The sequence below is a fragment of the Neofelis nebulosa genome, chromosome 13 (genome assembly GCF_028018385.1).
Source record: "Neofelis nebulosa isolate mNeoNeb1 chromosome 13, mNeoNeb1.pri, whole genome shotgun sequence".
NCBI classification, from domain to species: domain Eukaryota; kingdom Metazoa; phylum Chordata; class Mammalia; order Carnivora; family Felidae; genus Neofelis; species Neofelis nebulosa.
This window is the reverse complement of record NC_080794.1, coordinates 92,121,940-92,142,137: the sequence shown is the minus strand read 5'-3', so window position 1 is coordinate 92,142,137 and position 20,198 is coordinate 92,121,940. Positions and strand designations below refer to the sequence as shown.

At 62.7% G+C, this 20,198-nt stretch overlaps 1 protein-coding gene across 1 annotated transcript in view; it reads right to left on the bottom strand.

The window, feature by feature from the left end:
* Window positions 1–7,859: 7,859 nt before the first annotated feature.
* ADGRA1 (adhesion G protein-coupled receptor A1) overlaps window positions 7,860–20,198 on the bottom strand; it is a 34,243-nt gene continuing 21,904 nt past the window's right edge. Inside the window, exons 6-7 of the mRNA XM_058698214.1 lie at window positions 10,931–11,029; window positions 7,860–10,405 (exon numbers count right to left, since the gene is read on the bottom strand). Coding sequence (XP_058554197.1) covers window positions 9,202–10,405; window positions 10,931–11,029 — 1,303 coding nt within the window. The 3' untranslated portion in view covers window positions 7,860–9,201. The remainder of the gene's footprint in view (window positions 10,406–10,930; window positions 11,030–20,198) is intronic.

Below are 20,198 nucleotides of genomic sequence, written 5' to 3'. Positions count from 1 at the left end.
CAGGCTGCCGCGTCCTGACCGTGTGGTCCCGGGCAGGTCACTTGACCTCTCCGAGCCTGTTCACGGGGCTGACGTCAGCATTTGACGAGTGGCACGTGAAAGGCACGTGGCCCGGGGCTTCCGAATATACTTGGCAAAGGGCACGTGCTCCCCCGGATGAGAAGGGCAGGGGCTGATACGGCGAGCGCACCGCGTGGGGGGCCCGCGACTCTCGTCTTGGGCAGAGACCCCAAGGCAGGCAGGGAGCGGGAGAGTCCCCAGAGGAAAGGGGGCTCAGGCGCCCTGCTGGAGGCTGGGACGCGGTCCTCGGCCTTCCCCACTCACTGCTCCTGAGTTGGGCGGGGGAAAGACCCGGGCAGAGAGGCGGCTGCCACTGGCTGACTCCTGACACTGAGTTGGTCGCTGTGGAGGTCGCGGGGGCGGGTGGTCGGGCCGACACCTGCTGTGACTTCAGTGTGTCTCCTGCCTGCTGACAGGGTCCCAGGGACCCAGGGAAGGCTGGAGGGGCCGCAGACTCTTGGCGGGCCACCTCCCCCCAGTGCCTCCCTCGCCGCAGCCCCAGCTCAGGCCGTGAGACGTGGGGTGTGGCAGGGACAGCCGCCAGCACTTTGTAAACTCTTGAGTGTGGCGCGTCCTGCTGGGGCCCTTGGCCTCCTGGGCCTCGGGTCCCAGCGATGGGACAGGGACGGGGGGGGGAGACCCGTGGCCTCTCCTCAAGCTTCTGCCTTCCCTGTGGTCTAGTTTCCAGTGCGGGGGTCCTGGGGGCCTGTGTGCAGCTTAAGAGGTGAGCTGGGTGTGGCCGTGTCTGCAGGTGGTTTCTCGTTCTTACCTGGTTCGCTCACTTTTTGCTGACCTTGTTCCTCGGACCCAGGTGGGTCACGCAGGGGTGGGGGGGGAGGTGGCGCTGCCCTGGGGGGCGCTCCAGGCCAGCACCCCCAGCAGCACCCGGGTGCTGCACGGAACCTGAGCTGGGGGAGGGCAGCAGCAACTCTGTCCTGTCTTTTTTTTAAGATTTGGAGGCGGCTCAAAAGGGCTGTTGTGCATCAACTTAGATTTTTCATATATATGTGTATCTTTTTTTAGAGAGAGAGAAAGTGCTAGTGGGGGAGGGGTAGACAGAGAAAGAGAGAGAATCCCAAGCAGGCTCCACTCTCAGTGAGGAGCCCGACTTGGGGCGTGATCCCACGACCCTGGGATCATGACCTGAGCCAAAATCAGGAGTCCAGTGCTCAACTTATGGCGCCCCCGGGCGCCCCCAAACCATCCCATCTTAGTGAGAATCCTGCCAGCTAGTTTGGCCAGAACGCTGGCCGCGGGTTGGGCCCCTCCTCCTTTGCCGTGATGTGCAATCACCCGGCAGCCTCTCGCAGGGACCCTATTCGGTCACTTCAGCCAGAAACCGCTCCCCCTGACTCTTCCTTTCAGTGGCCATCCGTCACCAACCCTGGCAGAGAGAGCAGAGCAGGACAGAGGCCACGGCAGTGTGGGCACGTGTATTCAGGACGACTGAGTGGGGAAGGCTGGGCTCTATTTCAAATGCACCACCGACACAGGGGGTGACGGCCAAGGAAGGTTGGCGGTGGGAAATCACTGGGAGGAGACCTTAGGTCTGGGGGCTCTGGCCACACCGACCTCCCAGGATTCCTGCTGAGTGAGGCCCAGGGTGACCAGGTTTGGAGGGCGGTGTTCTTGCTGAAACCGGATGGGCCCAGGGAAGGTTTGGCCAAGGAGAGAACCTCCGTCAGACCTGCCCCGCTCCCTAGATTCCCGTCTGCCCGTGCCATCCTGGGGGGGAGCCTCACCTCTTGCCTCCCCCGCAAGACCCCGCCGCAGTCCACCCTGAATGTAAATGTCATTCAATGATTTCACTTTGTCAGGAGCCCCCACTGTTGCCAGGGAGGGGCATGTGCTCCACAGCTATCTACGGGGCAGCCCCTGGTCCAGGACCTGGTCAAGACCTTGCCCCAAGGGGACTCCGCTCCCCTGGTGCTCTTTGCAGCCATTGGCCACAGCCCCGTGTTTGGTGTCCACTTACTTCAACTCCGCAAGCATTTCTTGAGCACCTACTGTGTAGCCCACTTGCATTGTGCAGGACATACCCTTCTGTGGAAGGACAAGTGGCTTGGCCCTCCCCGGGAGGTCCAGCAGGGTCTACAGGGCCCAGGGTTGGTGGCACTGGGGTCTCCTGCTAGGGACTCTCATCCGGGACGGGCCTTTGGGTCACCCTGGTCACCCTGGGCTCGTGACCCCACACCTTGCGACCTCAGACTGTCCTGCTGTGTGTCTGCAGAGGCTTCTTGTTGCACAGCTTGTGGGGTCCCACGTGGACCCTGGTCCCCAGGATAGCAGTGGAGTGCGGCCAGGGGCTCCTGCCTCTGTACCTGGCCCAGTGAGGGTCTGCCTCCTGTCCGGATCCTGGCCTGAGCTCGCTGCCGGGGAGCTGGACCTTACGGGAGTGGACCAGGCCCTGGGGCTCTCAGATGCCTAGCCATGGCCACCATTCAGCCTGGGCTGGCACCTGGGGTGTGCAGGGTCTGTAGTGGTCCCGATGGACCCCCCCCCCCCCCCCCTCCAGGCCATGCTTTAGCGGCGGAGGAGCCAGGGGGCCACCGGGTTCCGTGCTGCATTTGGGCTCTGGCAGGCCCCGGCTCACAGGTCTTGGCTCTGTCTTTGGCCTGCAGCGGGACCTGAGCCTAATCCCTGTCTGAACACAGTAGGGAGGCTGGAAGAGTGAAGAGGAAGGGCGGAGCACCTAGCCCCGCACCAGGCCCACCCTGCCCTCCCCCACCCCCAGGTCTGGACTCATCCCTTGGTCTGGAATGTTTCATTCCTCCTTCTTGGAGGGCTTTGGGCTGACTCCAGGGCCCGCTTCTTCCCGTGAGAGCCCCCAGCTGCAGCCTGGCCTGAGCTGGCCCCCTCCTCCCCTCCCCTCCCTTCCCTCCTTCATCAGAGCCTGAGCTAAGTGGTTCAGGCCCAGCTCCCCCAGGCAGGAGGCGCAGGGAGCTGGCTAATGCCCAGGGTCCCAGTTTCTCTGGTCTGCCCGCCTCCTCTCTCCTGATCCCCTTAATGACGGCTCTGACCTGTGTGCCAGCTGTGAAGGCGCGTAAGGTGGATGGCCCATTACCAAATGCGGCGTGTGGAACCAGATGGAAAAGGCTGGAAGGCCCAGGGGCCCCAGCCTTCGGGAGGCAGGATGGCTGTTGTGCCTCTTCCTCCCCCCCCCCCCCCCCCCGCCAGGGTCCAGCAGCAGGGCGCCCCCGCACATCTGAATCTGAGGCCCAGGAAATGTAACACGGCCACAAACTTTTCTTCATCCACTTTCACTGGTGACCCCTTCTGCCAGGGGCCCAGCACATCTTCTCAGGGTGGCCCCAGGTACCTCCCCACTCCGGCCCACAGTGAGCCTCCCATGTCCGTCTTTGGTCCAGTTCTCCCACCAGCAGCTGATGTCGTAACGCAGCAAGGCCCAAGTGTGGCCCCTGCCCCCCACCCTCTCCCACACCCACCCTCGCCCTCCCCTGCAGTAGAATTGACAAACCCTGGGCTGTGTGTATTTAAAATGCGCGTGGATTCATCAGGAAGCCAGCACGGGAGTGGGCACAGCCATCCCGCTGGCCCAGTGGGGCAGGGGGTCCTCTGGGAGCAGTGGATGGGCTCAAGGGAGACATAGCGTGGGGAGGGATGTGCCACTGGACAGCCAGGAAGGACACTTACACACTAGGAGCAGGAGGCCAGAGCAGAAGGTGAGGCCCTCCCTAGAGGACACCGTGGGATGCGGGGCACTGTCCTCACCGGGCTCACCAGGTCCAGGGACGTGCGGAACAAGCAAGTGGGTGGCTCTGGGCTCAGCAGGCCTCCTCCAAGCACGAGAGTCCCCGAGTGTGTTCAGGCTCCTGTGGTAAATTATCAAGGCCACCAAGTTACTCATTATGCAGAAACTTGTTTTTTTTAAGTATTTAAAAAATGTTTATTTATTTATTTTGAGAGACAGAGACAGCATGAGCGGGGGAGAAAGAGAGAGAGAGAGAGAAAGAGAGAGAGAGAGAGAGAGAGAGAGAGAGAGAGAGAATGAATCTCAAGCAAGCTCCCTGCTGTCAGCACAGAGCCTGACGTGGGGTTCGATCCCATGAACCGTGAGATCATCACCTGAGCCGAAGTCAGACGCTTAACCGTCTGAGTCACTCAGGCGTCCTAAAACTCATTTGTTATCGATCTTATTAGAGTAATTTTCAATCTGGTTAGATTTGGACTAAGTTGAAGTTGGCCACTTAGCCTCTGCACCTGCTTCTGAAGCCCAGATGTTCTGTGCAGAGAGCGCGTTCCGTCCCACCAGCCCCACGAGGTTTGGCTCTGTCCTCTGCACATCATCCTGCTTGAGACCAAATGGAGAAGCCAGTGCTGGAGGGGTGGGTGGGGTGTGGGGGGGCCAGACTGCGACCTGGGCGGGGGGAGGTGCTACTCTGCTCCCAGCACTGCCGGGTCCCCGGCCCCACGGTGGGGGCCCTCCAGCCCCAGGACATAGCTGCCTGGGGACAGAGACTGACCATCCTCCCGCTGTTCCAGACCCCTGGTGCGGGGCTCAGACCTATCTACTGGGGCCCAGAGTCCTCCCCTGGCCGTCCCCCCATGTCAGAGCCTGGCCTCTCCCCCTGGGCCACACGAGCGCTTGTCCCGGACTCCTTCTTAGCAGTCCACACCAACGGTGTGCCCCTGAAGCTGGCGTGGCCCTCAGCACTGTCTGTGACGTCCCCGAGCGGCTGCCATGGCGGTGCCGTGTGATGGGGTCTGACCCACACCTGTGCAAGGGCTCCCACTTGGGTGCCGGGGGAGATTCAAGCCCCACGAGCTCCTGCCTGCGTGTGGAGACCCTCACCCGGCCCCATCGCCTGCCGCAGTAACCCTGAGCCAGGCCCCTTCCTGCTCCCTCAGGCTTGCCGGGGGCGGTCTCCCAAGGCCACCGTGCTCCTGCGGGTGCGGAATCCTCTTGTGGGGTGTCATAGGTCGTGCTTCCGACCCAGGTGCCCGTGGGGGTTCCTGTGTTTGCAGAATCCACACGACTTCTGTTCAAAACCATCCTGTCTGTCTGCGGTGCTGGCTCAAATCCCCCTGCAGCCACGATGGCACCAGGAGGTGGCTCCAGGTGTGCACGGGGCACATGGAAGTGCATTCTGCTCCGTGGGCTCAAATCTGGCCAAGGCTCGAAGGCTGTTGCTGTGCGACATTCCGAGCTGCTCCCGAGACCTGGGGATCTTGGAACGGCCTGAGGTCGCCTCGGCCCACTGACGTGGGGACATGTTCGGTTTGGGGGTGACCCATGTAGAAATTGTGAGGCATCGGTGTCGTTCGGACCACTCTCCCTCAGGCGCCTGCACACACAGGGGACCCCAGGGCTTTGCTCCTGGTCTGTTCCTTACTCTTGATTGCCCACCTCACAGCACACGGCTGCGTTCTGCACAGCCTGAAGGGGCGACGTGGACGCGCCCCGCCTGCTTATGCCACCTGTGGGAGCTTGTGGGGTGTCAGCCCTTAGACTGTCTGCTCTGCTCTGTGTCCCGGGACCAGCCCGGCTGAGTGGGGTCCACTGGGACTCACACCAGCTCCCCAGCAGCCAGGGCTTCTGGAGGGAAATTCTTCCTGGCTCTAACCACATCCCTCTGCGGCATGAGGGGCTGCCACACTCCCCATCCGGCCTCCATAGCGCTCCGAGGTGGGGCGGTGGTGCCCTAGGCCAGCCCCTGGGGCAGGAATGGGGGGCAGGAGCCTGGCTGTGCCTGGGGGACCCCTGCAGGGAACTGGGCTCCCTTCTCCAGTGACCCCGGAGGGAGGGCCGCTGGCCCCCCGTGGGATGGGAGGTGGGGTCTCGGTAGGACCAGCTTCTGGGGGAAGATGGGCTGGGATCAAGCCTTCAGCCTGTGCATGTGCACATGTGTAAGCGTGCGTAAGCGTGTGTGCATGTGTATAAGCGAGTGGGCACACATGTGCTTGTGTGCGTGTGCCTGTGACACTGTGCCCCGTGTCCTTGGGGACTCTGGTCCTGTCTCCTGCCCCACCGTCCGGGCATTCCCACCCCTGCACATCAGACCTGGATGTCCTTCCTCCCTGACCTGTGGGCGGCAGAACGTTCTTTGATCTTGGATCCAGTGGGCAAAATTTTAACCCCAAGTGCCTGTTGGATAATAAGTCGTGTAATGAAACCTTCTGCCGCAGCCTCTGGGTGGTCGACACAGCCTGGTGAGGAGGTGAGAGGGTCACGTGCGGGTGGGCGGGCCCAGCTGCCCCGGGAGGTGGGGCCATCCTCAGAAGGGGCGTGTCTGGTTGCTGTGGCCCGCGTTGTCCCCCTCCCACCCCGGAACCCCTGCGGGTCACAGGGTGAGTGGCAGGATGGCAGGCGTGGCACGGGCAGCACGTGGGGTGGACACGGCCGGGCTGGAGCCACCACCTCTGCGTGCGGCCCCCTACGTGCCTGCCTGGGGCCCTGAGTGCGGGGGGCAGGTGGCCGCCCCAGCCCAGCACAGAGCCTGGCCCCTCTCGGGAGGCCCCCACCCGAGAGGCTGCTCCTGGGTGCCTGAGCTCACGCCCTCGAGCTGATCCTTGTCCCAAGGTGGGTGAGGCTCAGGGCTACCCTTGACCATCCTGTAGAGTCCCAGCCAGGCAGGCAGGGCATGGGGCAATGGGGTGAGGGGCAGGGCTGCTGAGCCCGGATCCCTGACCCAGCCCCCACCCCACAGAGCCGGCAGGGGCTCCCCAGGGGACCGGCGTCCAGAGGTGGCTCAGCAGGCCTTTCGGGAGAGTCAGAGGGCTGGGGGGTGCCTTTGGTCTAACTGTCATTGTGCGTGTGCTCTCCAGGCCCGGAGTGCCAGCTATGCCCGGAGGAGGGCCGAGCCTCAAACCGGGCCTCCCAGGGTCCCACGGGGGCAGCCGACCGAGGCCGCAGCAGATGCTGTCCGGAGAGCAGCAGCAGAGGCACAGCCTGGCCCTGGCCGCCAGCTGTCTCGGCTCGAACCGCGGCGGGGATGCGGTCCAGACGTGTCTTGTCTGGCTTCCAGAGGCTTTGCTGATGGGGAGAGCTTGGTGTCCCTCTACCCCGGGGGAGTGAGATGCACCCCCACGTGGCGTCGCTGTGTGTCTCACATGCTCTCTGGGAAGGGCAGGCACACGTCTCTCACACACGCACGTGCATAAGTGCACGCGTGCACGCTCAGACAACACACACCCAACTCTCACAACCCACACACGTGTACGTGTGGACGCATGCACATGCTCAAATGCACACACAGACAGCACACGCCCAACTGTCACAACCTACACACATGTACACGTGCACACACACACGCTCAAATGCACACACAGACAACACGCGCCCAACTCTCACAACCCACACACGTATACATATACACACTCACGCACAAAGGACGGAGGTGACATACCACGAGACCAGAGACGTTGGATCTGGTTCTGACCTCCCGTCCCGCATCCTTTTGGAAGTGTGTTCCGTGTGGGGTGTCTGTGCTGCGGTGAGCTGTGGATTTATGCTCTGAGAACATTACATGCGGATGGGATATGTCACAACACTGTCCCAAGTGGACTCAGGAGGCCGAATCAATACTGAAACACACGAGGTTTAATGTTTAGTGTTGAATTTCTTTGGTTTGAATGCGGAGCTGCTGGGGCTGCTGGGGGCAGAAAGGACCACGGTGGGTGCCTCCAGAGGACCAGGGTGTCCAGGGAGAACAGCCTGTCTGGGCTCCCCGGTCCCGGCTGGGTCCTGGCGCAGATGCGGGAGCCACGCACTGAGGCGGGCCCGCCCCCTTGCGGGTGAGAGACAGACGCGGGTGCCATTAACCAGCCTCACAAAGGCAAACAGTGCAAAATACTGTATTTCGTGTGAGGTTCTGCATCTACAGCGTGTACACAGCACAGCGTCGGGCCTCTGGCTCCTATCGGCTACGGAAGCAGGCGAGCAGGCTGGACAGAGACAGAAACTGCCCGGCGGTCATCTGGTTGCCCATCTGGTTGACCTGTGAGGACACGTGGGGTTTGTGGCTGGTCCAGGACATTGTCAGGTTTGCAAGAATCCTGGGAAGCAAGGCTCCTTGTGCTCAGATACTGAGCGTTGCTGGCCCTGGGGACCCCCGACACGCCCCCTCGCCTCCCTGCGTGCGTTAGGAGGGCCTGCTCCTGGTGAAGCACCCCTGCCCAGACAGCGGGGCACACGGAGGAGGCACGGAGATGACGGCTATGCAGTGGGACCCGGTGCTCGGATGTCTGGGCGACGTGAACTCTGTGTGCACGGTGTGTGGTATGTGTGTACATGCGTGTACACACGTGCGCGTATGTGTGCCGCAGAACGGCCGTGCACAGTCTCACACACGTGTTCCTCAGAATGTTCCCTTGCCCGGGGACAGGCCCCTTACTGCACACAAAGCTCACCAAAACCGAGTCCGGGCTTGTGCCCAGGTGCTCACGGAAATGCCAGCCCCTTCTTTTCGGGGCAGGGAACTTTATGGCCCCAAATGCCCTCCTTGGGGCGGGGTATGGTCCCAACAGTGGCTGGCTTTGACGGTCAAGTCTGCTGAAGGACACTGGGGCGTTTCGGAAGGCGCGGGCCCCCTCGAAGGCCCCAGCCGGCGCCCTGGAGAACAGTGGCAGCCCCCCCCCCCCCGCCCCGGTTCCCACACGCTCCCGGATTGTGGTGACAAGCCCCGGCGTCCGTGACGCTCTTGAGCCTGTGGGGGCCGCAGGTAGGACAGGTGCTGAGCAGAGGCGCCGACGTGGCCTTCTGCCTCAGACGGCGGCTGGCGGAGAGGCTGGTGGTGACGGCCCAGGTCCAGAGCACCCTGTACCGGGCAGTAGCAGGCCCAGCTGCGCCTTGGAACAAAGCTCGACGAAACACACACCGGCCACTGGAAGACGTGGGTGGCACGTCTTCTGCCGTGACCAGGCCGGTGGGGCAGATGGGGCACATGCCAGGTGCCGAGGGTGATTCCCCTGATGGAACCCCTGCTCTGTTCCCGGGCCAGCCCGGACACTGGGCACGGGGGTCGGAAAGCCAGTGACTGAGACACGGACGGCCTGTCTGACCGCAGGGCTGGTGGACGCGGAGGTGACCCACGGCGTCTTCCCGCGTGGGTCCTTCGCAGAGAAGGGGGTTGTGGGGGGCGACGCCCCACCGGCCTCACGTGGCGGGACCGCCAGGGGCTGCTACACGGTGGTCTCGTTCTTCCACGGCCCTGTCCGGATGTTGCCCGTGCCGTCCGCGCTGAAGGACAGGACTTCACACATGTCTCCCTGGAGCAGCCCGTTCTGGCCGGGCCCGCCGAAGGGCAGGGACTGCGTCCTCCGGAGCATCTCGAAGTGGGCCGGGCCGTGGGCCACCGCCCTGGCTGGCCTCCGCGGGCAGCCGTAGAGTGCCGTGTCGCTGCCCTCGGGCTGGCTGACCAGGGGGAAGGGGTCGCCCTGGGCGCAGCAGGCCAGTGCGTGTGCCCCCACCGGGCCCTCCAGCGAGCTGGGGGCGCTGTCCGTGCGTGAGCTGCGGGGGCTGCCGTCCGGGCTGGACGGGACGTGGTAGGCGCACTCCTGCGTTGCGGCCCCCGGGTGGCGGCCGAAGTAGGGGGGCTTAGTTCTGCCCTGGAGGCAGCCGTGCAGGTGCGGGTCATGCCCAAAGGGGTCCTCCTCGTGCACATGGACGTGGGCCGCGTCCTCCGTCGGCCGCTCACCGTGCATCTTGGCGCAGCACGGCGTGGCTGGTGACAGGCAGCTGACGTGGCCCCGGGCCGCCTGCAGGTTGGTCATTTTGCAGTGGCCGGCGGCGGGGGGGCCAAAGCCCCGCGGTTTGCCCGGACGCGGCGAGTCCCGCCGGCAGGCCACGGGTCCCAGTGCGTCCCCGTTGGTGTCGAGCGTGGGGTGGGCACCGAGCGTGGCGATGCCGCGGGAGGGGCGGCAGGCCCACCAGCACTGCCACACGTCGTCTCTCTTGGCACAGTGGTGGATGAGCACGAAGAGCCCCAGCGTCACGCAGAAGGCGCCGTACAGGCAGCTGAAGATCATGTCCAGGAAGTGGCCCTGGGACACGGCCAGCGCCCCGAAGGTCCAGGTGGCCGTGAACAGGAACAGCGTGAAGGCGGTGGCCCGCAGCTGGGCCTTGAGTGAGTGCTCGTTCTGCAGCAGCGAGGCGGCCAGGGCGTCGCAGGCGGGCGGCGTGCCGGGCGGAGCCCCGGGGCTGTGGCTGGCCTCGCGCATTGCCAGTCGCCGCTGCTCCTCCGCCCGCGGCCTGAGCTCGTACCTGCGCTCTGGGTGGCGCCGCAGCTGGACGTAGGTGCCCAGGAAGTACACGCAGGTGACCAGCGCGATGAAGGCCGCCGGCCCGTAGAACGCGCCCAGGCTGGGCTCCCAGGCCATCCAGCAGCTGCGGGAGGAGAGGGCTCAGTGAGTGGTGGCATTGGGGCCAAGAGCCCGGCGGCCCCGCGGTCCCTGCCTCCCAGAGCTCACGGGGAGACTTTCTCTGCAGCCCGTGAGGCCTCTCGCACGGCAGGGACGCAGGCTCGGCCGTGCCCGCCACCCTGCTGGCACCCGGACCGCCTGCAGTCGGGGCTGTGGGGGGCCCGCGCCCACCTCTCTTCGGTGACGCCTTCTCTCCCTGCCCCGGAAGGCTTCGGACCCAGTGCCGGAGCCCCAAGGGAGCAGGGCCGACCTTCTGGGGGCACGACCGGAAGGGCCCGAGTGCCGGGTGCTGCGCCTGACCTGTCCACGCTCTGAGCTGGCCCCGGAGATGTGGCCCTCAGTGTCCAGGAGGGGTCTGCTGGCGGGCGGGGGGGACATGTGGGGGGCAGGCGGTGGTCCTGCTGGGCACCCCCCACAGCGCGGTGCTCCGGGCCTCGGGGGTTGCAGGGGGGGGTGCTGGGGCGTCCTCCACTGACGGGGAGATACTCACTAGGGCCCGTCCTCATCCTCTGTCCCATAGTTCCTGATGTTCGTGGCGGCCGTGACCCCGCAGATGATGAAGGGCACCCCTCCGCTGATGAGGTAGAACCTACAAGAGGAGAGAAACCCGCTCATGGCCTGAGAAACCGGCTGAGCCCCCCAAGGACGACCTTGTTGTCCTAGCTCTCCTCCCGAAAAGGAGGGGCCCCATGTCCTTGACAAACACCCACCCAACAGGGGAGCCCCCACCAGAGCCGGCCTCACTCCTCCCCCTTCCTCCTCTCCCTCCTCCCTCCTCCTCCTCCCCTCCCAGCATCTCCCCTCCTCCACTCCCCTTCCCCTGTCCCTCCCCCCCTCACATCTTTGTGCACTGCCTGGCAGCCTGGCTTCTCAGTTCCTTGGGGGGGAGTTCTGACTTGTGACCCCCACTCCCCTCAGGTCAGGGACCCATCTGGATGGAAGTTGACCCCCATTCTGGGCCTGGCCTGGCCTTTTTGCCAGCGGGGCCTCAGCCAGCGGCTCCATCTGAGGGCCTTAGTCTAGTGCCCGGTTCAGTGAGCTGGCTCCTGGGAACGTGAGGAGCGGCCAAGCACACGGTCCACGAGTGCCTGGCCACCGAGTGCACCATAGGGGCCACGGTGACCAAGGCACCAGCTCATGGTGACCACAAGGAGCGGGCGCCACCCTCCTGGATGAGGGGAATGGCCTAGGTCCCAGGACTGTGGGTGGGAGCAGGGTGACCTGGGGACTCTGTGCCTCCCAGAGTTCTCTATGCAGAGAACACGTCCTTCAGAACGAGGACAAATACGGACATTTTCTGACAAAAATAAAACTGAGTGAATTTGTTGCCGGCTGACCTTCAAGAAATGCTGAGTGACGTCCTTCAGGCTAAAGGGCTATTACACCAGATGGAAACTCAAAAGAATGGAGGACGCCAGAAATGCCAAATGTTGGGGCAAATATAAAAGGTCTTCCTTCTTCTTGATTAAAAAAATATATGATTGCTTAAAGAAAGATTCTAATGCTGCCTAGGGGAGTTGATAATCCATGTTGAGTAGCAGATGCTGTGTCTTTAGCACCGAGATGGGGTGGGGCACAGCCTCACGGGCGGGATCTCTGTATACCTTTCACATGGACGCGTACACCTGTCAGACCAAAGACAGTGCGGAGAGCTGGTGCACATCAATCCCCGCGGCAATACGAAACATTGATAGGGAAAAGTTAATAGATAAATTAAAATGAAATGTAAAACATTAAAAAAAATAATCCGAAAGAAGAAAATAGGACAGGAAAAGAGGAAGAGAAGGGAAAAAAAAGAAGTAAAAGCAGAAGACAGGTGGTGGAATGGAGACCTGACTCCGCCCAGCGTTCCGGGACGGAACGCCCCAGCTCACGCAGAGGTGGGCCGGGCAGGTGCGCCACGGCATGCTGAGACCGCCCTGTCCGTGGCGGGAGCACCTTCCGTGCGGAGTTGCAGAGCCTCTGGACGTTGATGGAGACGGGGGCCCAGGAAGGCTGTGGCAGCCACCCTGATACCAGGGAAGAAGGGCTTCAAGGGGAAGAGTTGAAGAGGCCCGTGTTATGGCGATATCAGCGTGGCTCACGGGAAGACACTGCGAGCGCACACGTGTGCGGCCCAAGAGAAGATTCAAATATGGGAGGCAAAAAGGGACACAAGTAAAGGGAAAGACAGACAACTCCAAAATCACGGCTGGCGATTTAAACTCCCCTCTCTTAGCAGTTGCTGGGGCAGCTAGGGGAGAAATCGGTAGAGAAATAGAAGATTTGAACAATGATATGAATCACTTCCCCACAAATGCTCTTCCTGGACCATCACACCCGGTAACTGACGACGCTCGTTCGTGCCCCGTACCCGCGGTCTGCTCACCGTGGCGGAAGACGTGTGCACCACGAAACAAACCTCGATCAGGTTAAGAGGGTTGTGATCATCCAGAGCATGTGGCCTGACCTCCATGAAGTCCTATTAACAATTAATAACAGTGAGGAAACTAGGGAAACCGCAAATACCTGCAGGTGAAACCGCACACTTCTAAATAACTCATGGGTCTAAAAAGACGTCACGAGGGAATCTGGAAAACGTCTTAAACACGATGAGAGAGGAAACAACATATTTTTGGGATGCAGGGCTCAGAGGAACATTCATAGTAGCAAATGCTTCTGTGGGAAAAACAGGGAGGCCTGACATTCACTACCCAGGGCTCCACTCGACGAGGCAGAAAAGGAAGAGGGCAGGGTAAACTGAGTCACCAGAATGAAGGAGACGACATGGAGGAGAGCAGACAGCAAGCAATAGTGAAAAACAGCAAGCCAAGCGTCGATTTCTGCAGAAAATCGACAACCCTGTGCCCGCCTGCCCGGGCTGACAGGAACTGGGGCCACAGAGAACCAGACTCCCATGGGGCGGGGACGGCGATTTGTAAACAGCCGTGGCCATTACTTCAGCAGCTTAGATGAAGTGGCCAAATTCCTTGAAAAAAATAGAAATCAGCCAGATCGAAACAAGAATTAGGAAATCAGAATACTCTGTATCTGGTAAAATGGTTGGTTCCGACATTCACAAACATCCAGCAGAGGAGATTCCAGGCCCCTCGAGCGTCAGCAGTGTGTATGGTCACGCGTCTAAGGAAGAGACGACACTGATCCATCTTCTACAGGCTTTTCCAGAAAATGAAGAAGGGTCACCTCCTGACTCAGTTTACAGGGCAGCAGAAGCCGGTAGGAAAACCAGACAGACGCATGAGAAAAGAGTGAATTGCCCTCAGTGTCCCCCTGAACAGACACAAGCCCCTCTAACAGTGTATCAGCAAATGGAATCGAGGACTTTATGCACAGGATAAAATATCACAAGTAAGTTTATCGCAGAAATGCAAAGCGTGTTCTTCATAAAATCGACGTAGTTCGTCGTGGAGCACAGTAGGAACATATGATTGGCTCGTCGATGCAGTAACAACACCTGACAGAATTTAATACACGTTCGTCATGAAAAATCTCAACAAGCTCGTCCCGGACGGAGTCTCCTGGGTCTGCCGAGCGGCACGTAAGGCAGGGGCTCCGCGTGCCTCTCCCGGGCCTGCAAGCAGCCGGCCCAGGGGCCCGAGTGAGGCGGGTGGAGGCGGAGATACCCTGTGAGGTCCGGCACAGCACAAAAGGCGGGGCAGTGAGCCAAGCTCGGCAAAGCTGCGAGGGAAATGTCCCCGACTGCTTTCGATGGCTGGAGGAAAACGCCGCTGGTGAGCGTGTGCTTGGGGACCTGGCCTGGGGTCCAGAGCCTATAGTACGGAGAAAGGCGCCGGCCTGGGCTGAGTCCACGGCCGGTTGGGACGCGTGACGTCATGTGACGTCGCCTGCCACGCCTGGCTGCGGCAGCTCTGCTCCCAGGGCTGACCAGGCTCGAGAGCCCCTTGGAACCTGCAGAAAGTCACCGTCCCCCGAGCCGTGCCTCCACCCTCCACGGAGACAGAGATCCTGGGGTTCCGGCCAGGAGGTCCCCTTTAATGCACGAGGAAGTGCACGAGGTGACGTGGGAGCGCCGAGACGGGAGCAGCGTGGCGCTCGCCCTGCTCCAGCAGCAGTGGCAGCCCCCAGCGCGTCGCTCTGTGTCCTGGGAAGACAAAGGGGCCGCATTGCTAAGCTGCACCCACGTGGGTGGCTTGCCTTGGACAGCCCCCTGTGGTCCCCCCAGGCCAGTGTGGCCCCCTCGACTCCTGTCCAGCTCCAGTGGCCACAGACCATTCCCAGGGGACCCCTGGCTCAGGGGGACTGCGTCCTCCAAGCCCTCCTGGCTCACACATCCTGCAGGGTGATACAGCCCCCACTGCCTCCGGCCGGGCCCCTCAGGCCGGCGGCCGCCTCGTCCTCGGCTGGGGCTCTCCCTGCCTCTGTCGGAGCGGCTCCAGCCCCAAGTCGCCAGCCCACAGGACCGCCGGGGAGCTGGGCTCCTGGTGCCAGATCGGCTGTGTGGGCAGAGGGTGCCGGTGGCCCCTCAGGTGCCCCACCTGGGATGGCCGTTCTCACTGTGGCTGTGGGCAGCCAGCGGCGTGGGCATGCGGGACACCTGCGGGGCCCTGGCCGTCCCCGAGGTGGGCTGCCCTGTACCAGCCTCAGCTCGCCCGGTGGCCGGGGACCCTTTGGGCCTGGTCACCAGTGCCCTCCAGCCACACCTGCTCCATAAGGCGTGAAGCCCAGTCCCATCTTGGGCGTCCCATCCAGCATTGTCGCTGGCCGGCCAGCTCTGGTGGCACTGAAACCCCTGTTCACTGTAGGACGTCCCCTGGTGTGACCCCAGGAGACACTGGCACGTTTAAGACCAGCCACGTCTCTGCGCTCTGTGTCCCCACACGGACCACACAGGGCAAGTCAGCTGGGATTCTGGGAGCTCACGTGGCTCCCAGGGACCAGACCTGTCTCTTCCTCTAGGGGGACGTTTTTAGAAAGAAGGGTGAAGCTGACCCTCCGTGGGACCCCAGCTGCCACCCCGAGGCACCACGCTGGACCCTGAGAGGCCCTTGGACACGCACAGGGCCCGGAGATGCAGGCACCTGGGGAGGAGGGTGGAGGGGGGCCCTTGCCTGACTGGCCTGGGCTCCCCCAGAAGCACGGGGACAGTGTCCCACTGAAGGGCAGATCGGGGAGCCCAGTGGTGGCCTGAACCAAGGACACTCGGCCCAGGGCGAAGCGTCATGCGGGGTCAGTGGAGTGGGGCACGTGATGTGCACGTCCAGGTATGTGAAGTCTGTCCCTGCCGCGGGCTAACGTTGGCCCCCAGAACGGGGTTGTGCCGCTTGCACGGTAAAGAGATTAGGGTTAGGGTTAGGGACAGATACAGGGATAGGGATGGTCCAGGTGACCCGGGTGGCCTGACATCATCACAGAGGTCCTCATAAAGGGAGGTCGAGGTCAGACAGGAGGGAAGACGCTGCATGGCTGGCTGTGAGTCAGAGGAAGGCCCCCGACGAGCGTGGTGCCTCCAGAAGAGGCAAGACCATGTGTGTCCCCTGGAGCCTCAGAGGAGCCACCTGCCCTCACCTGGACGCGGCCCAGGACACCGGTTCTGGGTTTCTGACCACCAGGACGGTAATGAAATAGTGTGCTGTTTTAAGTCACATCAGGAGCAGAATGAGAGTACGGTCCCCAGCCGCACACACCTCTCCAATGTCACCACCGCCACATGGGTCCCCAGCCACACACACAGCTCTGATGTCACCACCTTGCCATGTAGGTTCCCAGCCACATGATGGGATGCTCTGCTCTGATGTCACCACCGCACCACGCGGGTCATGAGGGGGAATTACCGAGCTGGATGCGAAGGTGGGTTGGGGAGGATCAGGCTCGTTGAAGCACAAACACGCTTCTAGCTGCTGTGAGCGGGAAAAGCTATTTGTGACACACGCGGCCACAGGCTCATGTGAGGCGCGTACAAGGAACTCCTCTAATTCACCGAGAAAAGACAGACGGCCCGACGGAAAATGAGAAAGGGGCTAGAACAGGCAGTGCACGGAGAGAAAGCCCAGTGCCCACAGGGAGCAGGTCCCAGCTGGGGCAGGGGCCAGAGTGAGTCGAGGGCAGGCGGGCAGTGGGGGAGCCTGTGCGGGCGAGATCTCAGGGCCAGCGGGGGCGTCCGGGCTGCAGGAAGGGGCGGCTGAGCTGAGCCCTGGGCCCGAGCCCAGCTCAGTCGGCGAGACGGCAACGTGGACGTCACGTGGACGGTGCAGTGGAAGAACCAGGTAGAAACAACACAAAGCGAGCGATAGATACACAGCTCAGAGTCCCTGCAGACAAAACTGGAGTTTGAGGGCTCACACTTGGCTGGTGAAGCCATAGAAAGAGACAGAAGTCACGAGCCAGGACGGGGGTGTGGGCTGCAAGTGGGCACAACCCTGGAGGCGTCTGGCAGGGGAAGCTTCCGTTTCTTCCCCTGAAGGCATGTGACAAGTTTCGTAAGCTCGCACGCATGTTTTTGGCATTTTTTGGTGTAAATGTTCTACTAAAACAAGACAAACACTCTAGAAAGGAGCAGGTGTCTCCCGGAGCCGTGGCCCGGGCAGAGCGAGCGCGGCTCCTACGTGGGCGCCTGACTCGCCTGCGGCCGACGGGAACCAGGGCTGAAGCAGGAACGAACCAGCTCCCGGGACACTGCAGAAGTCCAGGCAGCGGGCACGGGCTTTTAATGAAAGGACAAACCCGGGAGTTCTGGAGGTAGAGACCAGAGAATGATCCGGAAGCCTGTGTCAGGGTCGGCCGAGGTCAGCAGGTGTGGCTGGGGCACAGTCCGACCCCTTCCACGATCCCATCCGTGGCTCACTCCCTCTCTGCCACCAAAGCAGCGCTTGTCAGTGGTGGCCCCGGGCCCAGCCACCTGGGGCAGGGGGCAGGGGGGATGGGGGCCGCGTTGATCTGCGGCCGGCTCCCCGGGGTGGTGCCTGTGCTGGGGGTCCAGGGGTCCACGGGGTCCACAGGGTCCACAGGGTCGTTGTCCACAGGTGTCTGTCTGCCTCTCAGAGGACAGGCAGCCGTGGACGCAGGGGAGCAGGGCCTCCGTGGCGGTGTCCCTCTTTGTAAGGGCCCAGGAGGATGCGTCTCTGGTGCCACACATCCCGCCACTCACCAGCATCTATTGTCAGCGGTGCTTTGCCAGACGTGAACTTTCCTGCCACCAGCCCTGCTGAGCCGGCCTTGATGCTATAAACGGGCCATTTGAGGGCTCCCTCTGTGTGCGTGTGTGTCCAGAGAGCCTCGCAGCCTCCGGAGCTGCGGGAAAACCTGACCTTAGAACCCGGGCACCTGCCTCCACCCGTGAGCGATGCCGGATGGCGTCTCGGGGGCCACAGGAGAGACCGGGCACAGCAGACAGTTTCCCCGCAGCCCCCAGCCCCCGATTTCAGAGCCAGCAGGGGACACGTGACAGGGTCCCAACAGCTGGATGGGGGCAGTGAGCCCACCTCGCCCTCCTGGACAGTTCTGTCCACTGGCCAGCCGTACTTGAGAACTTCTCCCCCGACCCGCCCCAGCACAGCCAGAGGCACTGCCATTGGGCGTGACAGTCACCAGCCTGCAGGTGAGTTGCAGGGACAGGAGAATATTTGGGATTTTCGGTGGGGTCCTGGCTGCCGGGCCCTCCTGGGTTCTGAAGGAGGAGACAGGCAGCTGTGGGAACGGGTTGGGGGATGGATGGGCTGGGGGTGGGATGCAGCCTTGGGGAGGCGGCCCAGGCGGGGAGCCCGAGGCCCTGGGAGCCCACTCGGACGCCCCCGGACGCGAGGAGCCCTTTGGTGCTCGGCTTGGCGGCCGTTACACCCTCGTGGCCTCTCTTCCGGGCGTCTTCCCTGCACGCCCCTCAGTGTCTTTCCTTGGCGGCTTTTAGTGCATTTCCTCCCTGGACGGGCAACAAGTCTTCATGGAGGAGGCTGAGCGCTAAGTACATCCCGCAGGCCCTGCTGGGATGGAGCCCAAAGGGCCCAGGCATCCGGCTGAGTCCAGAGTTGGTGCTCGGCTTCTGCAGACTCTGAGCCCTTGGATGCTTCTCTCTCTTTTGGAGTGTGTCCCATAGCCTGCCGCCGACCACCAGGTGGACCCTGCCCGAGGGGACGTTCACGCAGGCCAGGGAGGCGAGGGGGCGGGAGGGGCACGGGAGTGTGGTGTCCGGCCTGCAGGCTGGTGCGGCCTCGCTCAGTCACAGAAAGAGGCCCAGGACCCCTCCGGGGGCTGGACCCGACTAAACCACCCCCACGAGAGGCACCTCCTCTCCTGAAGAGCGTCCCCCAGGACTGCCTGGCCCTGGGGCTGCCCTGCGGCACTCAGGGAGGAGAGCACCCTCGATGTGCCGGGGGAGTTCGTCCAGGCCACGCGTGGGCACGAGGAGACGCAGCCCAAGTGAGCTTGAGGACCACGCGTATGCCGTGGGCAGGTGTGGGAGCTGCGGGACCCGGGCCCAGGCGCTGCCCCGACCCGGGATCCGTCTGAGAGACGCCCATCTCCGGGTCCGGTTAGCACTCCGTGCCACCAGATCGATGGTTTCGTCGGAGACCACAGAGCACTTACACACTTTTCTGAGTGTGCTGCTGGTAAAGCCACCGTACCCTTGGAGATGCGCGGCACAGTCACCCACGGCTTGCGCCGACCGAGGGCGAGTGGTGGCAACAGCCACATGGGTTTGGTGCCTGGAGGGGGGCTGTTGACGAGACCCCGGGGCTCACGCAGAGACCCAGAGCGATGTCTATGCCGAGCACAGGGCACAGTGTGTGTGCACACGACTCTGCCTGGGGTCCCGTCCAGAAACGTGCCCTGACATGTAGCGTGAGGCCGGGACGCTCCAAGATTCCGCGTAGAAACACCACAGTGCCGCCTGCCGGGACTCGCCCTGGTGGTGCCAGTCCCGGGGGCGCGTGGCCACTTCTGCCTGAGAAGCGGTCCTGACTTCCGAAGCTCGGCCTGTGAAGCAGGACCTCTGCCCCCCCCCCCCCGCCCCGTGTGGCATCGCGGGGTCACCGGAGGCCACAGGCATCAGCCAGGGTGGGTCTGGCTCCGTTCGCCAATGGCCTTGGAGCCCCTGCCCCCATGCAGGACAGCCTCCCACCTGAGCCCTGCATGGGCTTCCTGGGGGCTCCCGCGGCCTCGCCAAAGGGGCGGAGAAGCCGAGAGCAAGTGCCGATCTGTGCCGTCTCTCAGCATACACACTGCCATCGTGGAAGGGGCTCCTGCAGAGGCAGCCCCGGGACCTTCCCTTCACCGGGCCGGGCGGTCCAGTTCGGCACCAGCTGTATGTTGGGTGAACGGGCCAGCTAGCGCCTTTCACCACAGGGCTCGCGGCGTCTAGAGCGTGAGTGCCTGGGTTTTAGTGCAGCTTTCTTCAGGTAGAAACACTACCGGCAGGCTTTAAATAATAGTGACCTACCTTGGTGCACTGTATCAGAAAGGCCAGGAGAGGCTGCAAAATTAGGGCATAATCACAGGCAGCTAAATTGGGAACTGGCCCTGAGGATCTCGAAAATCACAGCAGGGAGGCCGGCTTCATTAGGAGACACCTCCCCCGGCCAACTGCGAGGGGCTGAACGTGTGTGTCCCCAGGCCCACACAGCAAAGCCCCACCCCCAGGTGATGGGGAGGTGGGTGCACTGTGAGAGTGGAGCCCTCATGGACAAGGTCGGACCCCAGACAGCCCCCTGCCCCTTCTGCCTGTGAAGCAAGAAGTCTGCTCCCACTGGAACCGAGTGTGCTGGCCCCTGACCCCAGGTGTCCAGCCTCCAGACTGTGAGACACAT